Source organism: Cucurbita pepo, chromosome 16, assembly GCF_057944985.1.
Source record: "Cucurbita pepo subsp. pepo isolate OVF chromosome 16, ASM5794498v1, whole genome shotgun sequence".
Classification (NCBI taxonomy): Eukaryota; Viridiplantae; Streptophyta; class Magnoliopsida; order Cucurbitales; family Cucurbitaceae; genus Cucurbita; species Cucurbita pepo.
In genome coordinates, this window is record NC_141813.1 from 10,551,425 (window position 1) to 10,569,770 (window position 18,346).

General features: G+C 36.1%; 1 protein-coding gene and 10 pseudogenes across 2 annotated transcripts; 5 read left to right on the top strand and 6 right to left on the bottom strand.

Annotated features, from left to right (window-relative positions):
- Window positions 1–751: 751 nt before the first annotated feature.
- On the bottom strand, window positions 752–1,430 carry LOC111777299 (auxin-responsive protein SAUR21 pseudogene; annotated as a pseudogene).
- Window positions 1,431–1,882: 452 nt separating this feature from the next.
- Window positions 1,883–2,526, top strand: LOC111777306 (auxin-responsive protein SAUR24). The gene has a single exon (XM_023656843.2). The coding sequence runs from the start codon at window positions 2,015–2,017 to the stop codon at window positions 2,306–2,308; it is 294 nt and encodes a 97-aa protein (XP_023512611.1). The 5' UTR covers window positions 1,883–2,014; the 3' UTR covers window positions 2,309–2,526.
- Window positions 2,527–3,444: 918 nt separating this feature from the next.
- LOC147789077 (auxin-responsive protein SAUR24 pseudogene) lies at window positions 3,445–4,882 on the bottom strand (annotated as a pseudogene).
- On the top strand, window positions 4,835–5,306 carry LOC147789078 (auxin-responsive protein SAUR21 pseudogene; annotated as a pseudogene).
- Window positions 5,307–6,157: 851 nt separating this feature from the next.
- On the bottom strand, window positions 6,158–6,836 carry LOC147789079 (auxin-responsive protein SAUR21 pseudogene; annotated as a pseudogene).
- Window positions 6,837–7,288: 452 nt separating this feature from the next.
- Window positions 7,289–7,932, top strand: LOC147789080 (auxin-responsive protein SAUR24 pseudogene; annotated as a pseudogene).
- A 918-nt stretch (window positions 7,933–8,850) lies between these two features.
- Window positions 8,851–9,475, bottom strand: LOC111777302 (auxin-responsive protein SAUR24 pseudogene; annotated as a pseudogene).
- A 663-nt stretch (window positions 9,476–10,138) lies between these two features.
- Window positions 10,139–11,237, top strand: LOC147789081 (auxin-responsive protein SAUR21 pseudogene; annotated as a pseudogene).
- A 116-nt stretch (window positions 11,238–11,353) lies between these two features.
- LOC147789082 (auxin-responsive protein SAUR21 pseudogene) lies at window positions 11,354–12,627 on the bottom strand (annotated as a pseudogene).
- Window positions 12,628–14,159: 1,532 nt separating this feature from the next.
- On the top strand, window positions 14,160–15,366 carry LOC147789083 (auxin-responsive protein SAUR24 pseudogene; annotated as a pseudogene).
- A 48-nt stretch (window positions 15,367–15,414) lies between these two features.
- LOC111777312 (auxin-responsive protein SAUR24 pseudogene) lies at window positions 15,415–17,301 on the bottom strand (annotated as a pseudogene). Its single transcript, XR_015412048.1, has 2 exons — window positions 17,055–17,301; window positions 15,415–16,663 (listed from the first exon to the last, which is right to left on the bottom strand). The product of XR_015412048.1 is annotated as an auxin-responsive protein SAUR24 pseudogene (transcript).
- Between the last annotated feature and the right edge of the window lie 1,045 nt (window positions 17,302–18,346).

The following is an 18,346-nucleotide window of genomic DNA, read 5'->3' on the forward strand; positions in this document are numbered from 1 at the left end:
AAAAACAGCAAGGAAGAATAAATATAAAGAACATACCAGAAAAGTTATGTTAAATCACCAATCAACTAAAAAGTTTAAGCGGATGGGTTATGATAAATTTAGTTGTATCAATACTTCACCACTCCCCCTCACTGTATTGCTATGCTAACACTTATCAGTCTGTGTGGAAAATACTACTCTATGTTAGTTTAATAAACAGATTCCGATATCCATCTTATTGGCCAACTATATACACCAAATATGGTAAAAAAAATTCATCTTATAACAGAAGGTCCAGTTAGAGAAAACAGCTTTATCGTTCAGGAAAGGAGAAAGATTGTATCCAATTGAAAAGGCCTTATAGAAGTTTCGCCTTAATTTCTTTAGACAGTAACTATATCCACAAGAGCAACATTAGTAAAGAAGAATACAATTTTTAATTTCTATTTATATAAAGCAGTAAAGCTATGGATGTTATCAACAAGTATTGAATGGATGCATATGGCTATGGGTTTTGTGTTTGAATGATGAAAATTTTGAGTTTTCATGTAAGTGAATTTTCAGATGCATGAAAATAAAAACTTCCTAGTGAATGAGAATTTTGAGTTCAACAATAACCAATATAGGATAATTCTGATGCCATTTCAGTGAGAACGTTTCTAATTTTCTGATTATTACAAACACTCAGTAGTCTCATCTCTTATGAGCACCATCTGGGAACAGGTTTTGGGCCCAGATATATCCAAATAATGTTTCAAGAACATCGAAAGGAAAAACATGAAGAATTCAGATGAATTTAAAGTTCATGGAGGAGAGCAGTCCTTTTTAAGTAAGAAATGTGACTAAGTATTTGTATTTCCATGTTTACAGATCTGTGATTGTAAGTTGTGTAAATGATGTTCAGGTAGACAGGCAATGTGTTATCACTTTTCAGCTACCCAATCATTAACACGTTGAAACTAACTATACAATGTTTTCTACTCTTAACTATGGGGAAAAAATGGAGAGAATGAGGCAAAATTGTGTGCTGGATTGTCTTTCTTCCTTCTTTCAGGAAGTTTGCAGACTGGATGTGAGATTGATGAACACCTCTTCTCTGCAAGGAATTGTCAATCCTCCTGTTGGATGTTTAAATCCAAATTCTTCTTCGGCAGTCTTGAGCAAAGCTGAAAAAGACGGATGGTTCAAGTATGATATTGGAACCACAAACCGCTTCCTTTCATTATCTCCCACATAGACTGCAATATGGCCTTTGGGAACGGCACATTGATTTCTAGACGAAACGGTCTGCATTTTAACAATTTGCTTGGCACTGAGGAGAAGTGAAGGTAGTCTGATTCCCATGACTAGTTTTGGAAGGCTTTCTGCTTGAAGCGTAGTGCTTGAATGAGGATGTGTTTGAAATTTGTGTTGAAGATTGAAGTTTATTTGACGTGTATTTATGGATTCAGGAATACAGAGGTGATGAGAAGAAAACAGTATCAAGTGCTCAAATGGGCGTCTAAGATGGCCTACTTCATAAATGCTCACATGGGTTGCTTACTTGGTTTGAAGACAGGCACTTCCTTATGTGCCCTGACTACTGGTGACAGTCCCACTTGTTTCAGTGAGGTGCATTTATAATCCAAAATAAGAGGTCAAGAAAACTTCAAAACCAAATGCCAAAACAGAGAATATGGAGTGGAAGTATCTATGAGTTGACAGGAGATATGCGGAAACAATTGACCAATGAACCTGCAATTTGTGGTATAGAATACAGAGAATATGGAGTCGGAGAAGAAAATGGATGGCCCTTTCATGAGTTGGGCAAAGCCATGTGAACCGGTATACTCAAATATACCCAACCACCAGACATCAATACCCCACATGGCCACTGGAAAGGCCATAGTCACCAAGCATAGATAGCACTTCCTTCACAAACTCTATAAATATAAACATCAAAATGAGCCTCAAACACCAAATTCAACTCATTTTAAGTACTACATCCTCTTATAGTTAGCTCCTGACCTTTTTGACACTCTTTCATCTCAAGAAAATGGGGATTCGGTTTCTATCTTTGGTTCCTCATGCCAAGCAAATTCTGAAGATGCAGTCAGGTTTCACCAAAAACCAGTTGGACGTTCCAAAAGGCCATGTGGCAGTTTACGTGGGAGAGATCCAGAGGAAGCGGTTCGTGGTTCCAATATCTTACCTAAACCACCCATCGTTCCAGCAACTTCTCAACCACGCAGAGGAGAAGTTTGGGTTCCATCATCCTCAAGGGGGCCTAACAATTCCTTGCAAAGAAGATGCCTTCATCGATCTCACTTCTAGACTACAAGTATCTTGAAGGATGAACAGCAATGCTCAAGCTGCAATTTTTTACAACCTTTTGTGGTTGTTTCTGACTCAATTGTATTTTGACCCATACTAGAATGTTGTAGAATGGAATGCCTTTCTTGCCTGTAAATGAGTGGCATTGTAATGGTGCATTTACCAACAGAAGTGAATCAAAAGAAAACACAAATTTAGCCTCAATTTCTATATAGCCTTTTCTTTTCTGCTTTATTCGTGATGGTTATCCTGCAATACATGGAACTAAGAAAAACTGTTGCCAGATCATGATACATCACTGATGAAACTGGGTAGCATCTTGAAGATTCAATTGTCCAAGTAACATAACACAAAAACATAAAGAAAAGAGTCAAAAGATGGAGTTTAAAAAGATTGAAAATCAGAGGCTGAAGCAAGCACTTTTTCTATAAGAAAATGTAAATCCATTTATATATTTACATCTCCGCAATTGTAAATCTTACACTGATGTTGAATCAAATTTTGCTTCTTCTTAAATATAGAAACTAACTATGCATTTGATATCCTACTCCTCAACTGTGGCAAAAAGAAGAAGATAAACGAAAGAAATTCTGCAGAACTGTGTGGAAATTTGTTTTTCTTCCCTCTTTCAAGAAGTATGCAGCCTAGAAGTGAGGTTGATAAAGGCATTTCCCTAAAAGGAATTGTCAAACCTCTTGTTGGATGTCTAAATCCAAATTCTTCTTCAGCGCTCTTGAGCAGAGCTACAAAAGAAGGGTGGCTCAAGTATGATATTGGAACTACAAACCGCTTCCTTACAAAGGAAATATGATCATATTCCAATTCAAATTAATATCTTGTAGAGACGAACCGTCGAAACGATGGGAGAGAGCTCATAGCTCGCGTATATTTATGGAGGGTCTTATAATGGCTATGAAAGAAAGCTCTATTATACAATATTCAATCCAAGATTTACTTACTGTCAACGCCACCTGCATTTTCTTCTATGAAAAGAATGAGGTCGTGTTAATGGAATTTGGACCCTATTGTACGCAAAGGTTGTCTTTCTGTTCCATTTTGAACATGTACAATAGCCAAAAAAACATCCACTTCTGCACCACAGACAGCAATGAACAGACAAGAGTATCAAAAAATAAGAAGCGGAACATGAAATGAGACTGAAAATCTATCTGTATTATGTTTTGTTAGGAAATTCACTAAGAAAGAAACTCATTTACATTCCAAATGGCTTAAGATTATATTTGTACACAGCATTCATGCAGAGGAGTTAGATAGAAATCAATTCAGGAAAAAAACTGTGTCAAAAATTGATTGATGCCTATTCCATCATCTTCATCCTTCAAGAATGTTGCAGTCTAGAAGTAAGATCAATGAATGCGCCCTCTTTGCAAGGAATTGTTAGACCTCCATGTGGATGATGGTAACCAAACTCTTCTTCTACTCGGTTTAGTAGTTGTTGGAATGAAGGATGGTTCAAGTATGAAACAGGAACCACAAATCGCTTCCTTTGGGTATCTCCCACATATACAGCAACATGACCTCTAGGAACAACATCAGACTGCTTCTTGACAAAACCCAACTGCATCTTGAGAATTTGCTTGCCAGCAGGCAGCAGGGATGATCGCAAACGAATCCCCATTGTTAAATCTATTGGAAATGATCAAGAGACTGTAAGCAAATCTTAAGTTTAGCCTTGGTTGGAAGTAGAATCGTGATATTCAGAGCTCAAACTTGTACTTCAAACTAATATAGGATCTATATTTATAGAGTTATGAAGAGAGGAGTTGCCTAAGCATTTCCAGTGAGCTTAAAAGTGGGCTCACTAGCATCGGTAGCTTAACAACTTAGAAGACCAACTTAACATGACTTTGTCAGCTCACAAGCATTTTCTATTTTGATCTCATCCTTTCTCTTGGCTCCCATGTGTGTTTGCAATTGCTCAATTATAGGCCCATTTGTAACTCAATTTTCAAACAACACCATGCTTGTTCCAGTGGAATAGCACATCAAACAGATGGAATTGTAAGGAAAGTGTAAAGACAAGCCAACATATCCGTGTGATTGGACAACTTTGCTAGAGGAAATTTCTTCATCAATGAACCCAGCTTGTAGGTGAGGGAAGTTGCTCAGGTTTCATTTGACTCACAGCTCCTATCACCACCAATGTACTCTCAGCCACTGCAATTGGTCCATTAATGGAAGCACTTAATGAGGATTGGGAGTATCACATGGTATGTTGCTACTCATATTCCAAGAGATAATGACGAACTTGGTGAAGTTTTCTTGGCCTCTTGTTATTGGAAAAAGTGGGACCAACGAGGAAATGAAAGAAATTCTAATAGATAGCGCAAACCCATGTGAGCCTTTGGAGAAGTAGGCCCTCAAAGTATACTCTTTTTGTTTTCCTCTCCAGTTCCTAGTTTATAAATATACATAGAAATAAAGCCATTCTCATCCAACAAGTACTCTATTTCCTACATCAAATTCACAGTCAAGCAGAACACCATTCAAAGTCCGTCACCCCTCTCTTGTTTCGAGGAAACTTTCAATATGGGAATCCGTTTGCCATCAATTCTTCTTAATGCCAAGCAGATTCTGAAAATGCAAGCTCTATCTGCAAGAAATCAATCTGATGTTCCCAAAGGCCACATTGCAGTCTATGTGGGAGAAATTCAAAGGAAGAGATTTGTGGTACCTATATCATACTTGAAGCATCCTTCTTTTGTAGATCTGCTCAATAGATCAGAAGAGGAATTTGGATTTCGCCATCCAATGGGCGGCTTGACGATTCCATGCAGAGAAGATGCTTTCATAAATCTCACTGCTAGGCTGCATAGATCGTGAAAGTTGGAAGAACAAAAACGAAATGTTCTTGATCACAGTTTTGCCACCTCCAGATTTAGGAAGTAGAGTAGGATAATACTGTACAGTGACTTGGTTTTGAGCAATGGAAATTAATTTCTATTACAAAAAGAAATTCTTTTCAGTTCATTAATTCCAATTTTTATTAGTTACTTGTTTTTCTCTCGCTCCTTTAACATAACAGAAGAGGGTTCAGCTTCATAATCTCACAAGTCTAAGTAGTTTTAGGATTAATGTTACCTACCGTGAGAGAAAAACAGCAAGGAAGAATAAATATAAAGAACATACCAGAAAAGTTATGTTAAATCACCAATCAACTAAAAAGTTTAAGCGGATGGGTTATGATAAATTTAGTTGTATCAATACTTCACCACTCCCCCTCACTGTATTGCTATGCTAACACTTATCAGTCTGTGTGGAAAATACTACTCTATGTTAGTTTAATAAACAGATTCCGATATCCATCTTATTGGCCAACTATATACACCAAATATGGTAAAAAAAATTCATCTTATAACAGAAGGTCCAGTTAGAGAAAACAGCTTTATCGTTCAGGAAAGGAGAAAGATTGTATCCAATTGAAAAGGCCTTATAGAAGTTTCGCCTTAATTTCTTTAGACAGTAACTATATCCACAAGAGCAACATTAGTAAAGAAGAATACAATTTTTAATTTCTATTTATATAAAGCAGTAAAGCTATGGATGTTATCAACAAGTATTGAATGGATGCATATGGCTATGGGTTTTGTGTTTGAATGATGAAAATTTTGAGTTTTCATGTAAGTGAATTTTCAGATGCATGAAAATAAAAACTTCCTAGTGAATGAGAATTTTGAGTTCAACAATAACCAATATAGGATAATTCTGATGCCATTTCAGTGAGAACGTTTCTAATTTTCTGATTATTACAAACACTCAGTAGTCTCATCTCTTATGAGCACCATCTGGGAACAGGTTTTGGGCCCAGATATATCCAAATAATGTTTCAAGAACATCGAAAGGAAAAACATGAAGAATTCAGATGAATTTAAAGTTCATGGAGGAGAGCAGTCCTTTTTAAGTAAGAAATGTGACTAAGTATTTGTATTTCCATGTTTACAGATCTGTGATTGTAAGTTGTGTAAATGATGTTCAGGTAGACAGGCAATGTGTTATCACTTTTCAGCTACCCAATCATTAACACGTTGAAACTAACTATACAATGTTTTCTACTCTTAACTATGGGGAAAAAATGGAGAGAATGAGGCAAAATTGTGTGCTGGATTGTCTTTCTTCCTTCTTTCAGGAAGTTTGCAGACTGGATGTGAGATTGATGAACACCTCTTCTCTGCAAGGAATTGTCAATCCTCCTGTTGGATGTTTAAATCCAAATTCTTCTTCGGCAGTCTTGAGCAAAGCTGAAAAAGACGGATGGTTCAAGTATGATATTGGAACCACAAACCGCTTCCTTTCATTATCTCCCACATAGACTGCAATATGGCCTTTGGGAACGGCACATTGATTTCTAGACGAAACGGTCTGCATTTTAACAATTTGCTTGGCACTGAGGAGAAGTGAAGGTAGTCTGATTCCCATGACTAGTTTTGGAAGGCTTTCTGCTTGAAGCGTAGTGCTTGAATGAGGATGTGTTTGAAATTTGTGTTGAAGATTGAAGTTTATTTGACGTGTATTTATGGATTCAGGAATACAGAGGTGATGAGAAGAAAACAGTATCAAGTGCTCAAATGGGCGTCTAAGATGGCCTACTTCATAAATGCTCACATGGGTTGCTTACTTGGTTTGAAGACAGGCACTTCCTTATGTGCCCTGACTACTGGTGACAGTCCCACTTGTTTCAGTGAGGTGCATTTATAATCCAAAATAAGAGGTCAAGAAAACTTCAAAACCAAATGCCAAAACAGAGAATATGGAGTGGAAGTATCTATGAGTTGACAGGAGATATGCGGAAACAATTGACCAATGAACCTGCAATTTGTGGTATAGAATACAGAGAATATGGAGTCGGAGAAGAAAATGGATGGCCCTTTCATGAGTTGGGCAAAGCCATGTGAACCGGTATACTCAAATATACCCAACCACCAGACATCAATACCCCACATGGCCACTGGAAAGGCCATAGTCACCAAGCATAGATAGCACTTCCTTCACAAACTCTATAAATATAAACATCAAAATGAGCCTCAAACACCAAATTCAACTCATTTTAAGTACTACATCCTCTTATAGTTAGCTCCTGACCTTTTTGACACTCTTTCATCTCAAGAAAATGGGGATTCGGTTTCTATCTTTGGTTCCTCATGCCAAGCAAATTCTGAAGATGCAGTCAGGTTTCACCAAAAACCAGTTGGACGTTCCAAAAGGCCATGTGGCAGTTTACGTGGGAGAGATCCAGAGGAAGCGGTTCGTGGTTCCAATATCTTACCTAAACCACCCATCGTTCCAGCAACTTCTCAACCACGCAGAGGAGAAGTTTGGGTTCCATCATCCTCAAGGGGGCCTAACAATTCCTTGCAAAGAAGATGCCTTCATCGATCTCACTTCTAGACTACAAGTATCTTGAAGGATGAACAGCAATGCTCAAGCTGCAATTTTTTACAACCTTTTGTGGTTGTTTCTGACTCAATTGTATTTTGACCCATACTAGAATGTTGTAGAATGGAATGCCTTTCTTGCCTGTAAATGAGTGGCATTGTAATGGTGCATTTACCAACAGAAGTGAATCAAAAGAAAACACAAATTTAGCCTCAATTTCTATATAGCCTTTTCTTTTCTGCTTTATTCGTGATGGTTATCCTGCAATACATGGAACTAAGAAAAACTGTTGCCAGATCATGATACATCACTGATGAAACTGGGTAGCATCTTGAAGATTCAATTGTCCAAGTAACATAACACAAAAACATAAAGAAAAGAGTCAAAAGATGGAGTTTAAAAAGATTGAAAATCAGAGGCTGAAGCAAGCACTTTTTCTATAAGAAAATGTAAATCCATTTATATATTTACATCTCCGCAATTGTAAATCTTACACTGATGTTGAATCAAATTTTGCTTCTTCTTAAATATAGAAACTAACTATGCATTTGATATCCTACTCCTCAACTGTGGCAAAAAGAAGAAGATAAACGAAAGAAATTCTGCAGAACTGTGTGGAAATTTGTTTTTCTTCCCTCTTTCAAGAAGTATGCAGCCTAGAAGTGAGGTTGATAAAGGCATTTCCCTAAAAGGAATTGTCAAACCTCTTGTTGGATGTCTAAATCCAAATTCTTCTTCAGCGCTCTTGAGCAGAGCTACAAAAGAAGGGTGGCTCAAGTATGATATTGGAACTACAAACCGCTTCCTTACAAAGGAAATATGATCATATTCCAATTCAAATTAATATCTTGTAGAGACGAACCGTCGAAACGATGGGAGAGAGCTCATAGCTCGCGTATATTTATGGAGGGTCTTATAATGGCTATGAAAGAAAGCTCTATTATACAATATTCAATCCAAGATTTACTTACTGTCAACGCCACCTGCATTTTCTTCTATGAAAAGAATGAGGTCGTGTTAATGGAATTTGGACCCTATTGTACGCAAAGGTTGTCTTTCTGTTCCATTTTGAACATGTACAATAGCCAAAAAAACATCCACTTCTGCACCACAGACAGCAATGAACAGACAAGAGTATCAAAAAATAAGAAGCGGAACATGAAATGAGACTGAAAATCTATCTGTATTATGTTTTGTTAGGAAATTCACTAAGAAAGAAACTCATTTACATTCCAAAAGGCTTAAGTTTGTATTTGTACACAACATTCATGCAGGGGAGTTAGAAAGAAATCAATTCAGGAAAAAAACTGTGTCAAGAATTGATTGATGCCTATTCCATCATCTTCATCCTTCTAAGAATGTTGCAGTCTAGAAGTAAGATCAATGAATGCGCCCTCTTTGCAAGGAATTGTTAGACCTCCATGTGGATGATGGTAACCAAACTCTTCTTCTCCTCGGTTTAGTAGTTGTTGGAATGAAGGATGGTTCAAGTATGAAACAGGAACCACAAATCGCTTCCTTTGGGTATCTCCCACATATACAGCAACATGACCTCTAGGAACAACATCTGACTGCTTCTTGACAAAACCCAACTGCATCTTGAGAATTTTCTTGGCAGCAGGCAGCAGGGATGATCGCAAACGAACCCCCATTGTTAAATCTATTGGAAATGATCAAGAGACTGTAAGAAAATCTTAAGTTTAGCCTTGGTTGGAAGTAGAATCGTGATATTCAGAGCTCAAACTTGTACTTCAAACTAATATAGGATCTATATTTCTAGATTTATGAAGAGAGAAGTTGTCTAAGCATTTCCAGTGAGCTTAAAAGTGGGCTCACTAAAGCTCACTAGCATCGATAGCTTAACAACTTAGAGGACCCACTTAACATGACTTTGTCGGCTCACAAGAATTTTCTATTTTGATCTCATCCTTTCTCTTTGCTCCCATGTGTGTTTGAAATTGCTCAATTATAGGCCCATTTGTAATTCAATTTTCAAACAACACCATGCTTGTTCCATGGGAATAGCACATCAAAACAGATGGCTTTGTAAGGAAAGTGTAAAGACAAGCCAACATATCCGTGTGATTGGACCACTTTGCAAGAGGAAATTTCTTCATCAATGAAACCAGCTTGTAGGTGAGGTAAGCTGCTCAGATTTCATTTGACTCACAGCTCCTATCACCACCAATGTACTCTCAGCCACTGCAATAGGTCCGTTAATGGAAGCACTTAATGAGGATTGGGAGTATCACATGGTATGTTGCTACTCATATTCCAAGAGATAATGACGAACTTGGTGAAGTTTTCTTTGACCACTTGTTATTGGAAAAAATGGGACCAACGAGGAAATGAAAGAAATTCTAATAGATAGCGCAAACCCATGTGAGCCTTTGGAGAAGTAGGCCCTCAAAATATACTCCTTTTGTTCTCCTCTCCAGTTCCTAGCTTATAAATATACATAAGAACTAAAGCCATTCACATCCAACAAGTACTCTATTTCCTACATCAAATTCAGAATCAACCAGAACACCATTCAAAGTCAGTCACCCCTCTTGTTTCGAGGAAACTTTCGATATGGGAATCCGTTTGCCATCAATTCTTCTTAATGCCAAGCAGATTCTGAAAATGCAAGCTCTATCTGCAAGAAATCAATCTGATGTTCCCAAAGGCCACATTGCAGTCTATGTGGGAGAGATTGAAAGGAAGAGATTTGTGGTACCTATATCATACTTGAAGCATCATTCTTTTGTAGATCTGCTCAATAGATCAGAAGAGGAATTTGGATTTCGCCATCCAATGGGCGGCTTGACGATTCCATGCAGAGAAGATGCTTTCATAAATCTCACTGCTAGGCTGCATAGATTATGAAAGTTGGAAGAACAAAAATGAAATGTTCTTGATCACAGTTTTGCCACCTCCAGATTTAGGAAGTAGAGTAGGATAATACTGTACAGTCACTTGGTTGTTTGAGTAATGGAAATTACATTATTTTATTACAAAAAAAAAAAAAAAAAAAAAAAAAAAAAAAAAAAATCTCTTCGGCTCATTAATTCCAAATTTTATTAGCTACTTGTTTTTCTCTCGCTCCTTCAACATAACTGAAGAGGGTTCAGCTTCATAATCTCACAAGTCTAAGTAGTTTTAGGATTAATGTTACCTACCGTGAGAGAAAAACAGCAAGGAAGAATAAATATAAAGAACATACCAGAAAAGTTATGTTAAATCACCAATCAACTAAAAAGTTTAAGCGGATGGGTTATGATAAATTTAGTTGTATCAATACTTTACCACTTCCCCTCACTGTATTGCTACGCTAACACTTACCAGTCTGTGTGGAAAATACTACTCTATGTTAGTTTAATAAAAAGATTCCGATATCCATCTTATTGGCCAACTATATGCACCAAATATGGTAAAAAATATTCAACTTATAAGAGAAGGTTCAGTTAGAGAAAACAGCTTTATCGTTCAGGAAAGGAGAAAGATTGTATCCAATTGAAAAGGCCTTATAGAAGTTTCGCCTGAATTTCTTTAGACAGTAACTATATCCACAAGAGCAACATTAGTAAAGAAGAATACAATTTTTAATTTCTATTTATATAAAGCAGTAAAGCTATGGATGTTATCAACAAGTATTGAATGAATGCATATGGCTATGGGTTTTGTTCTTGAATGATGAAAATTTTGAGTTTTCATGTAAGTGAATTTTCAGATGCATGAAAATAAGAACTTCCTAGTGAATGAGAATTTTGAGTTCGACGATAACCAATATAGGATCATTATGATGCCGTTCCAATGAGAACGTTTCTAATTTTCTGATTATTACAGTCACTCAGTAGTTACTTCCATCTCTTATGAGCACCATCAAGGAACAGGTTTTGCGCCCAGATATATCCAAATAATGTTTGATGAACATGGAAAGCAGAAAACATGAAGAATTCAGATGAATTAAAGTTCATGGAGGAGGACAGTCCTTTTTTAGTAAGAAATGTGACTATGTATTTGTATTTCCATGTTTACACATCTGTAATTGTAAGTTGTGTAAATGATGTTCAGGTAGATAGGCAATGTGTTATCACCTTTCAGCTACCCTATCATTAACACGTTGAAACTAACTATACATTGATTTCTACACTTAACTATGGGGAAAAAATGGAGAGAATCTGGCAAAATTGTGTGGAAATTTGTTTTTCTTCCCTCTTTCAGGAAGTTTGCAGCCTGGATGTGAGGTTGATGAACACATCTTCTCTGCAAGGAATTGTCAATCCCCCAGGTGGATGTTTAAATCCAAATTCTTCTTCTGCAGTCTTGAGCAAAGCTGAAAAAGACGGATGGTTCAAGTATGATATTGGAACCACAAACCGCTTCCTTTCATTATCTCCCACATAGACTGCAATATGGCCTTTGGGAACGCCACATTGATTTCTAGAAGAAACGGTTTGCATTTTGACAATTTGCTTGGCATTGAGGAGAAGTGAAGGTAGTCTGATTCCCATGTCTAATTTTGAAAGGCTTTCTGCTTGAAGCGTAGTACTTGAGTGAGGATGTGTTTGAAATGTGAGTTGAAGATTGAAGTTCGTTTGATCTGTATTTATGGAACCAGGAATACAGAAGTGATGAGAGGAAAACAGTATCAAGTAGGTGACTAAGATGACCTACTTCATAAATGCTCACATGGGTTGCTTATTTGGTTTGAATACATGTCCTGCCACTCTAAGAAGGCCAACACTGGTGGGCAGTCCCACTCGTTTCACTGAGGTGCATTTCTAATCCAAAATAAGATGTCAAGAAAGCTTCAAAATCAAATGCCATGTCGTGGAAGATCAACTGATACCAGACCCATGTGACAAGCTTTCATCAGTGGTCATGACCTGCCACTCTAATCTAATGCAGAGATAAAATATATACCAGTGGATACTGAAACTGAAATAAAGTTTTCTTTATAAAGACCAATCAGACAATAATGAAATGCCAGCCCACTTATAAACTATTCTTCGGGGCATGATGAATATAATTGTCTCAACTATGCTATAATCTTAGAGGTTTATCATTCAGGATTGTTTAATATGTGTTTGTCTGTGTATAATAAGAGGTGTGCATAATGTTTCTTTGTAGGTCTGACTTATCTATTTTCATCAGCCATCTATGTCTAGATCAGTATATCCATGTGTAGATCAGTATATCCATGTCAGTTCTCTCCACTGGTATCGTTTTCTTGATGTGTTATGTTAGTGGCATCTCATGTTGATATTATATAAAGAGCCGTTGAGAGATCGGATTTACAAGCTGCATAGTTTCTCTTATCTTCATTTCTTAAGAATTCATTACTCAAGAAAAGTGAATACTAAGTGGATGTAGTGGGAAGCAAGACTTCATTGCTCACCCTCATATTGCATTGGTCACTATACTCCAATGCATACCTGGATTCCTTAACTTCATGAATCCAACTGAAGTTACTCTTTTGCACTACTCTCTCGATCTATTGATCTATTGTTCAGTCGGGAAGAGGTGAAAGGCTTGGACCTAGCTATCCCGATAGGACCTCATAAAGGAATGGAAGTGAGAGTGCCCTTCAGTTGTGGCCCACTTCGAAGGTTAACATGGGTTAGATTTTGGAGAATGGAAGACATCCTTGTAATCTTTCAAAAGGTTAGAGTGTGATGGAAAAGAAAAACCTATGTATTTCTACCTATGATTTCTATTGACATGTAACCAAACCCCTATGCTTGCAAGTGGTTGGATCATTCTAAACCAATCTAGTGGTTAAGACTCACACTTCTTGAGATCCTCATTGGTTGGAGAGGGAACAGAACATTCCTTATAACGGTGTGGAAACCTCTCCCTAGTAGAAGCGTTTTAATACGTAAGGCTGACAGTGATATGTAACGGGTCAAAGCAGACAATATCTGCAAGCGGTGGACTTAAGCTGTTACACACTTGTTCGTTTTCGGTATTTCCACACTCATTGACCCCCTTGATACCTTAAACGTGCTACTAGTTTATATAGGTTGATAAGACAAAGAAACACAATTTAAACAAACACTCCCAAAATGATGATTTTTTTAAGTAAGAGATCAAAGTATTGATAGAACATAACTAAAACACCATATAGAGGTTTGTCGAGCAAAGTCTTGCCAGGGGAAAATTAGTTCATGATGGTGAAATGAAACTTAAAACAAACAAGCACTGTATGACAAAGACATGTAAATTTTCTCTTCAGCTTCAAGAATCAGCATTTCTATTTCCAATGTAATGGACTTTGTCTGGAAGTATCTATGAGTTGACAGGACATATATGGAAACAATTCACCAATGAACCTGAAATTTGTGGTAAAGAATACAGAGAATATGGAGTGGCAGAAGAAAATGGATGGCCCTTTCATGAGTTGGGCAAAGCCATGTGAACCAGTATACTCAAATATACCCAACCACCAGACATCAATACCCCACATAGCCAATGGGAAGGCCACACTCACCAGCATAGATAGCACTTCCTTCACAAACTCTATAAATATAAACATCAAAATGAGCCTCAAACACCAAATTCAACTCATTTTAAGTACCACAGTCACCAGCTAGCCCATACCAATCAGATCAGAACCTGACCTTTTTGACACTCTTTCATCTCAAGAAAATGGGGATTCGGTTTCTATCTTTGGTTCCTCATGCCAAGCAAATTCTGAAGATGCAGTCAGGTTTCACCAAAAACCAGTTGGATGTTCCAAAAGGCCATGTGGCAGTTTATGTGGGAGACATCCAAAGGAAGCGGTTCGTGGTTCCAATATCTTACCTAAACCATCCGTCGTTCCAGCAACTTCTCAGCCACGCAGAGGAGAAGTTTGGGTTCCATCATCCTCAAGGGGGCCTAACAATTCCTTGCAAAGAAGATGCCTTCATCGATCTCACTTCTAGACTGCAAGTATCTTGAAGGATGAACAGCAATGCTCAAGCTGCAATTTTTTACAACCTTTTGTGGTTGTTTCTGACTCAATTGTATTTTGACCCATACTAGAATGTTGTAGAATGGAATGCCTTTCTTGCCTGTAATTGAGTGGCATTGTAATGGTGCATTTACAATCAAAAGAAAACACAAATTTAGCTTCAATTTCTATAGCCTTTTCTTTTCTGCTTTATTTGTGATTGTTAACCTGCAATCCATGGAACTAAGAAAAACTGTTGCCAGATCATGATACATCCCTGAAGAAACTAGGTAGCATCTTGAAGATTCAAACTTCAAAGTTCAACCTATCCAAAGCATACTGGATCCTTTTGTGACAAGTCAAATTTTTCTATGAAATTTTACTCTTGGTTTGATCTAATAAACGAAGATCAATATCCAACCTATCTGCCTTCTGCAGTTAACTATGTAGTATTGATGGCAGAGACTGGTTGATCTGTTTAATAGGAGACTGGTCGATTTTTGGGATTTTGTAGAGACAAACCGTCAAAACAATGGGAGAGAGCTCATATCTCGCATATATTTATGGAGGGTCTCATAATGGCTATGAAAGAGAGCTCCGTTATCCAATATTCAATCCAAGATTTAATTACTGTCAACGCCACCTGCATTTTCTTCTATGAACAGAATGAGGTCGTGTTAATGGAATTTGGACCCTATTGTATGCAAAGGTTGTCTCTCTGTTCCATTTTGAACATGTATAATAGCCAAAAAAAACATCCAATTCTGCATGACAGACAGCAATGAACAGACAAGAGTATCAAAGAATAAGAAGAGGAACATTAAGTGATACTCAAAATCTATTTGTATTACATTTTGGTAGGAAATTCACTAAGAAAGAAACTCATTTACATTCCAAAAGGATTAAGATTGTATTTGTACACAACATTCAGGAGGGAGTTAGAAAGAAATCAATTCAGGAAAAAAACTGTGTCAAAAATTGATTGATGCCTATTCCATCATCTTCATCCTTCAAGAGTGTTGCAGTCTAGAAGTAAGATCAATGAATGCGCCCTCTTTGCAAGGAATTGTTAGACCTCCATGTGGATGATGGTAACCGAACTCTTCTTCTACTCGGTTGAGTAGTTGCTGGAATGAAGGATGGTTCAAGTACGAAACAGGAACCACAAATCGCTTCCTTTGGGTATCTCCACATATACAGCAACATGACCTCTAAGAACAACATCTGACTGCTTCTTGACAAAACCCAATTGCATCTTGAGAATTTGCTTGGCAGTGGGCAGCAAGGATGATGGCAAACGAATTCCCATTGCTAAATCTATTTGCAATGATCAAGAGACTGTAAACAACTCTTAAGTTTAGCCTTGGTTGGAAGTAGAATTGTGAAATTCAGAGGACCCACTTAACATGACTTCGTAAGCTCACAAGAATTTTTTATTTTGATCTCATCCTTTCTCTCGGCTCACTATCATCGGTAGCTTAGCAACTTAGAGGACCCACTTAACATGACTTCGTAAGCTCACAAGAATTTTCTATTTTGATCTCATCCTTTCTCTCGGCTCCCATGTGTGTTTGAAATGTATGCCATGAATTGCTCAAGTATAGGCCCATTTGTATTTCAATTTTCAAACAACACCATGCTTGTTCAGGGGAATAGCACATCAAAACAGATGGCTTTGTAAGGAAAGTGTAAAGACAAGCCAACATATCCGTGTGATTGGACCACTTTGCAAGAGGAAATTTCTTCATCAATGAAACCAGCTTGTAGGTGAGGGAAGCTGCTCAGATTTCATTTGACTCACAGCTCCTATCACCACCAATGTACTCTCGGCTCCCAGCTTGTAGGTGAGGGAGTATCACATGGTATGTTGCTACTCATATTCCAAGAGATAATGACGAACTTGGTGAAGTTTTCTTTGACCACTTGTTATTGGAAAAAGTGGGACCAACGAGGAAATGAAAGAAATTCTAATATATAGAGCAAACCCATGTGAGCCTTTGGAGAAGTAGGCCTCAAACACACCTATCTGCCATATTTTTTTGTTCTCCTATCCGGTTCCTAGTTTATAAATATACATCAGAAATAACAATTTCTTTATAGTTTTCTATTTCTGAAAACCATGCTTGTTTTTTCACCATTTCTTTATCATAATTTTCCACAAGTATTTGAATTCTTAATTAAGTTCTTTAGTTTTCAAAACTTGGCATGGATTGCAAAACAAAGAAATGATACAAATTTAAACGTTAAAAGAGACTCGCCTCTAATTGAACCCTAACCTTCCCACAGAGCGATAAAGATTTTGTTTCCCATATTATCACAACAGAAACAAGAGCTCAAGTCAATGATCTTAATGAAAAATTCCCATCGTTTTCAATGCTCCAAACTCATATCTCCTCTTGATCGTTCCAATTAAAAGTGGATAGAAGGTTAGAGATAGAGTAGCGCATACCTCGATTTCATCGTCCAACAACAGATTTCTTCTCAGTAAGACTCCAAGAGGCAGCTTCGTTAGACCACAATTCAGCAATGGCGGCTTCTATGATAGAAGGTGAGTACATAAAGACAACGAAATCCGAGCTTTGGAGCAGAATGTCCCAGCCATCGATCCTCCCGAAATTGGGTATTCACACCATTGCCAAAGTTCTTTGGACTCTGATAAATGAATTGATCGATCCATGTATATACAGATAATGATATATATATGTATATATACATCTATGTGTATACACGTGTACATATATACATATATACATATATCCATATATATACAGATATATACATATATATCATTATTATAGAGAAATTAATTGTTTTACATAACAAAGAGTTAGTTTCCCTTTATTTATTTATTTTGTTATTTTATTGTTTTTTTTTATTTTATATTATTTCTTCCATTTATTTCTAAATATGATTTTTTAAATTTTATTTATTTATTTAGGTTTATTATATTCTTATAACTCTTTTTAACTTATTTTATTTTTTTCAATTATTTGTGTTTTGTATGTGGTTTTGGTTTTTTTTTTTTTTATGATAAAAAATTATTTTTATCTACCAATCATTTTCAGGATTAAAATGAGTGAAATAAATTAATTATATTGAATTTTTGAAAGAGGACATTTATAATTAATTTTTCAATTTGATTGTCATACTAATTATTTACAATTTTATTATAGAGAATAATTATTAATATTAACTACTAAATAAACTCAAAATGCAAAATTTAAGGTATATATGAATGAATGTTAAATCAAAGAAAATTTAAATAATTTTATAATACACTTATTTCATTTAATTTAGTTTATTCTATCATATACAAATTGTATTAAATATTTATAATTAAAATTTTATATAATTTTATTAATATTAACTACTAAATAAACTCAAAATACAAAATTTAAGGTATATATGAATGAATGTTAAATCAAAGAAAATTTAAATAATTTTATAATACACTTATTTCATTTAATTTAGTTTATTCTATCATATACAAATTGTATTAAATATTTATAATTAAAATTTTATATAATGTTATTAATATTAACTACTAAATAAACACAAAATACAAAATTTAAGGTATATATATATATGAAAGTTAAATCAAAGAAAATTTATATAATTTTATAATACACTTATTTAATGTAGTTTATTCTATCATATACAAATTGTATTAAATATTTATAATTAAAATTTTATATAATTTTATTAATATTAACTACTAAATAAACTCAAAATACAAAATTT

Excerpts from the sequence above, each read along its gene's own strand:
- LOC111777306 (XM_023656843.2), top strand. The coding sequence starts at position 2,015 with ATGGGGATTCGGTTTCTATCTTTGGTTCCTCATGCCAAGCAAATTCTG.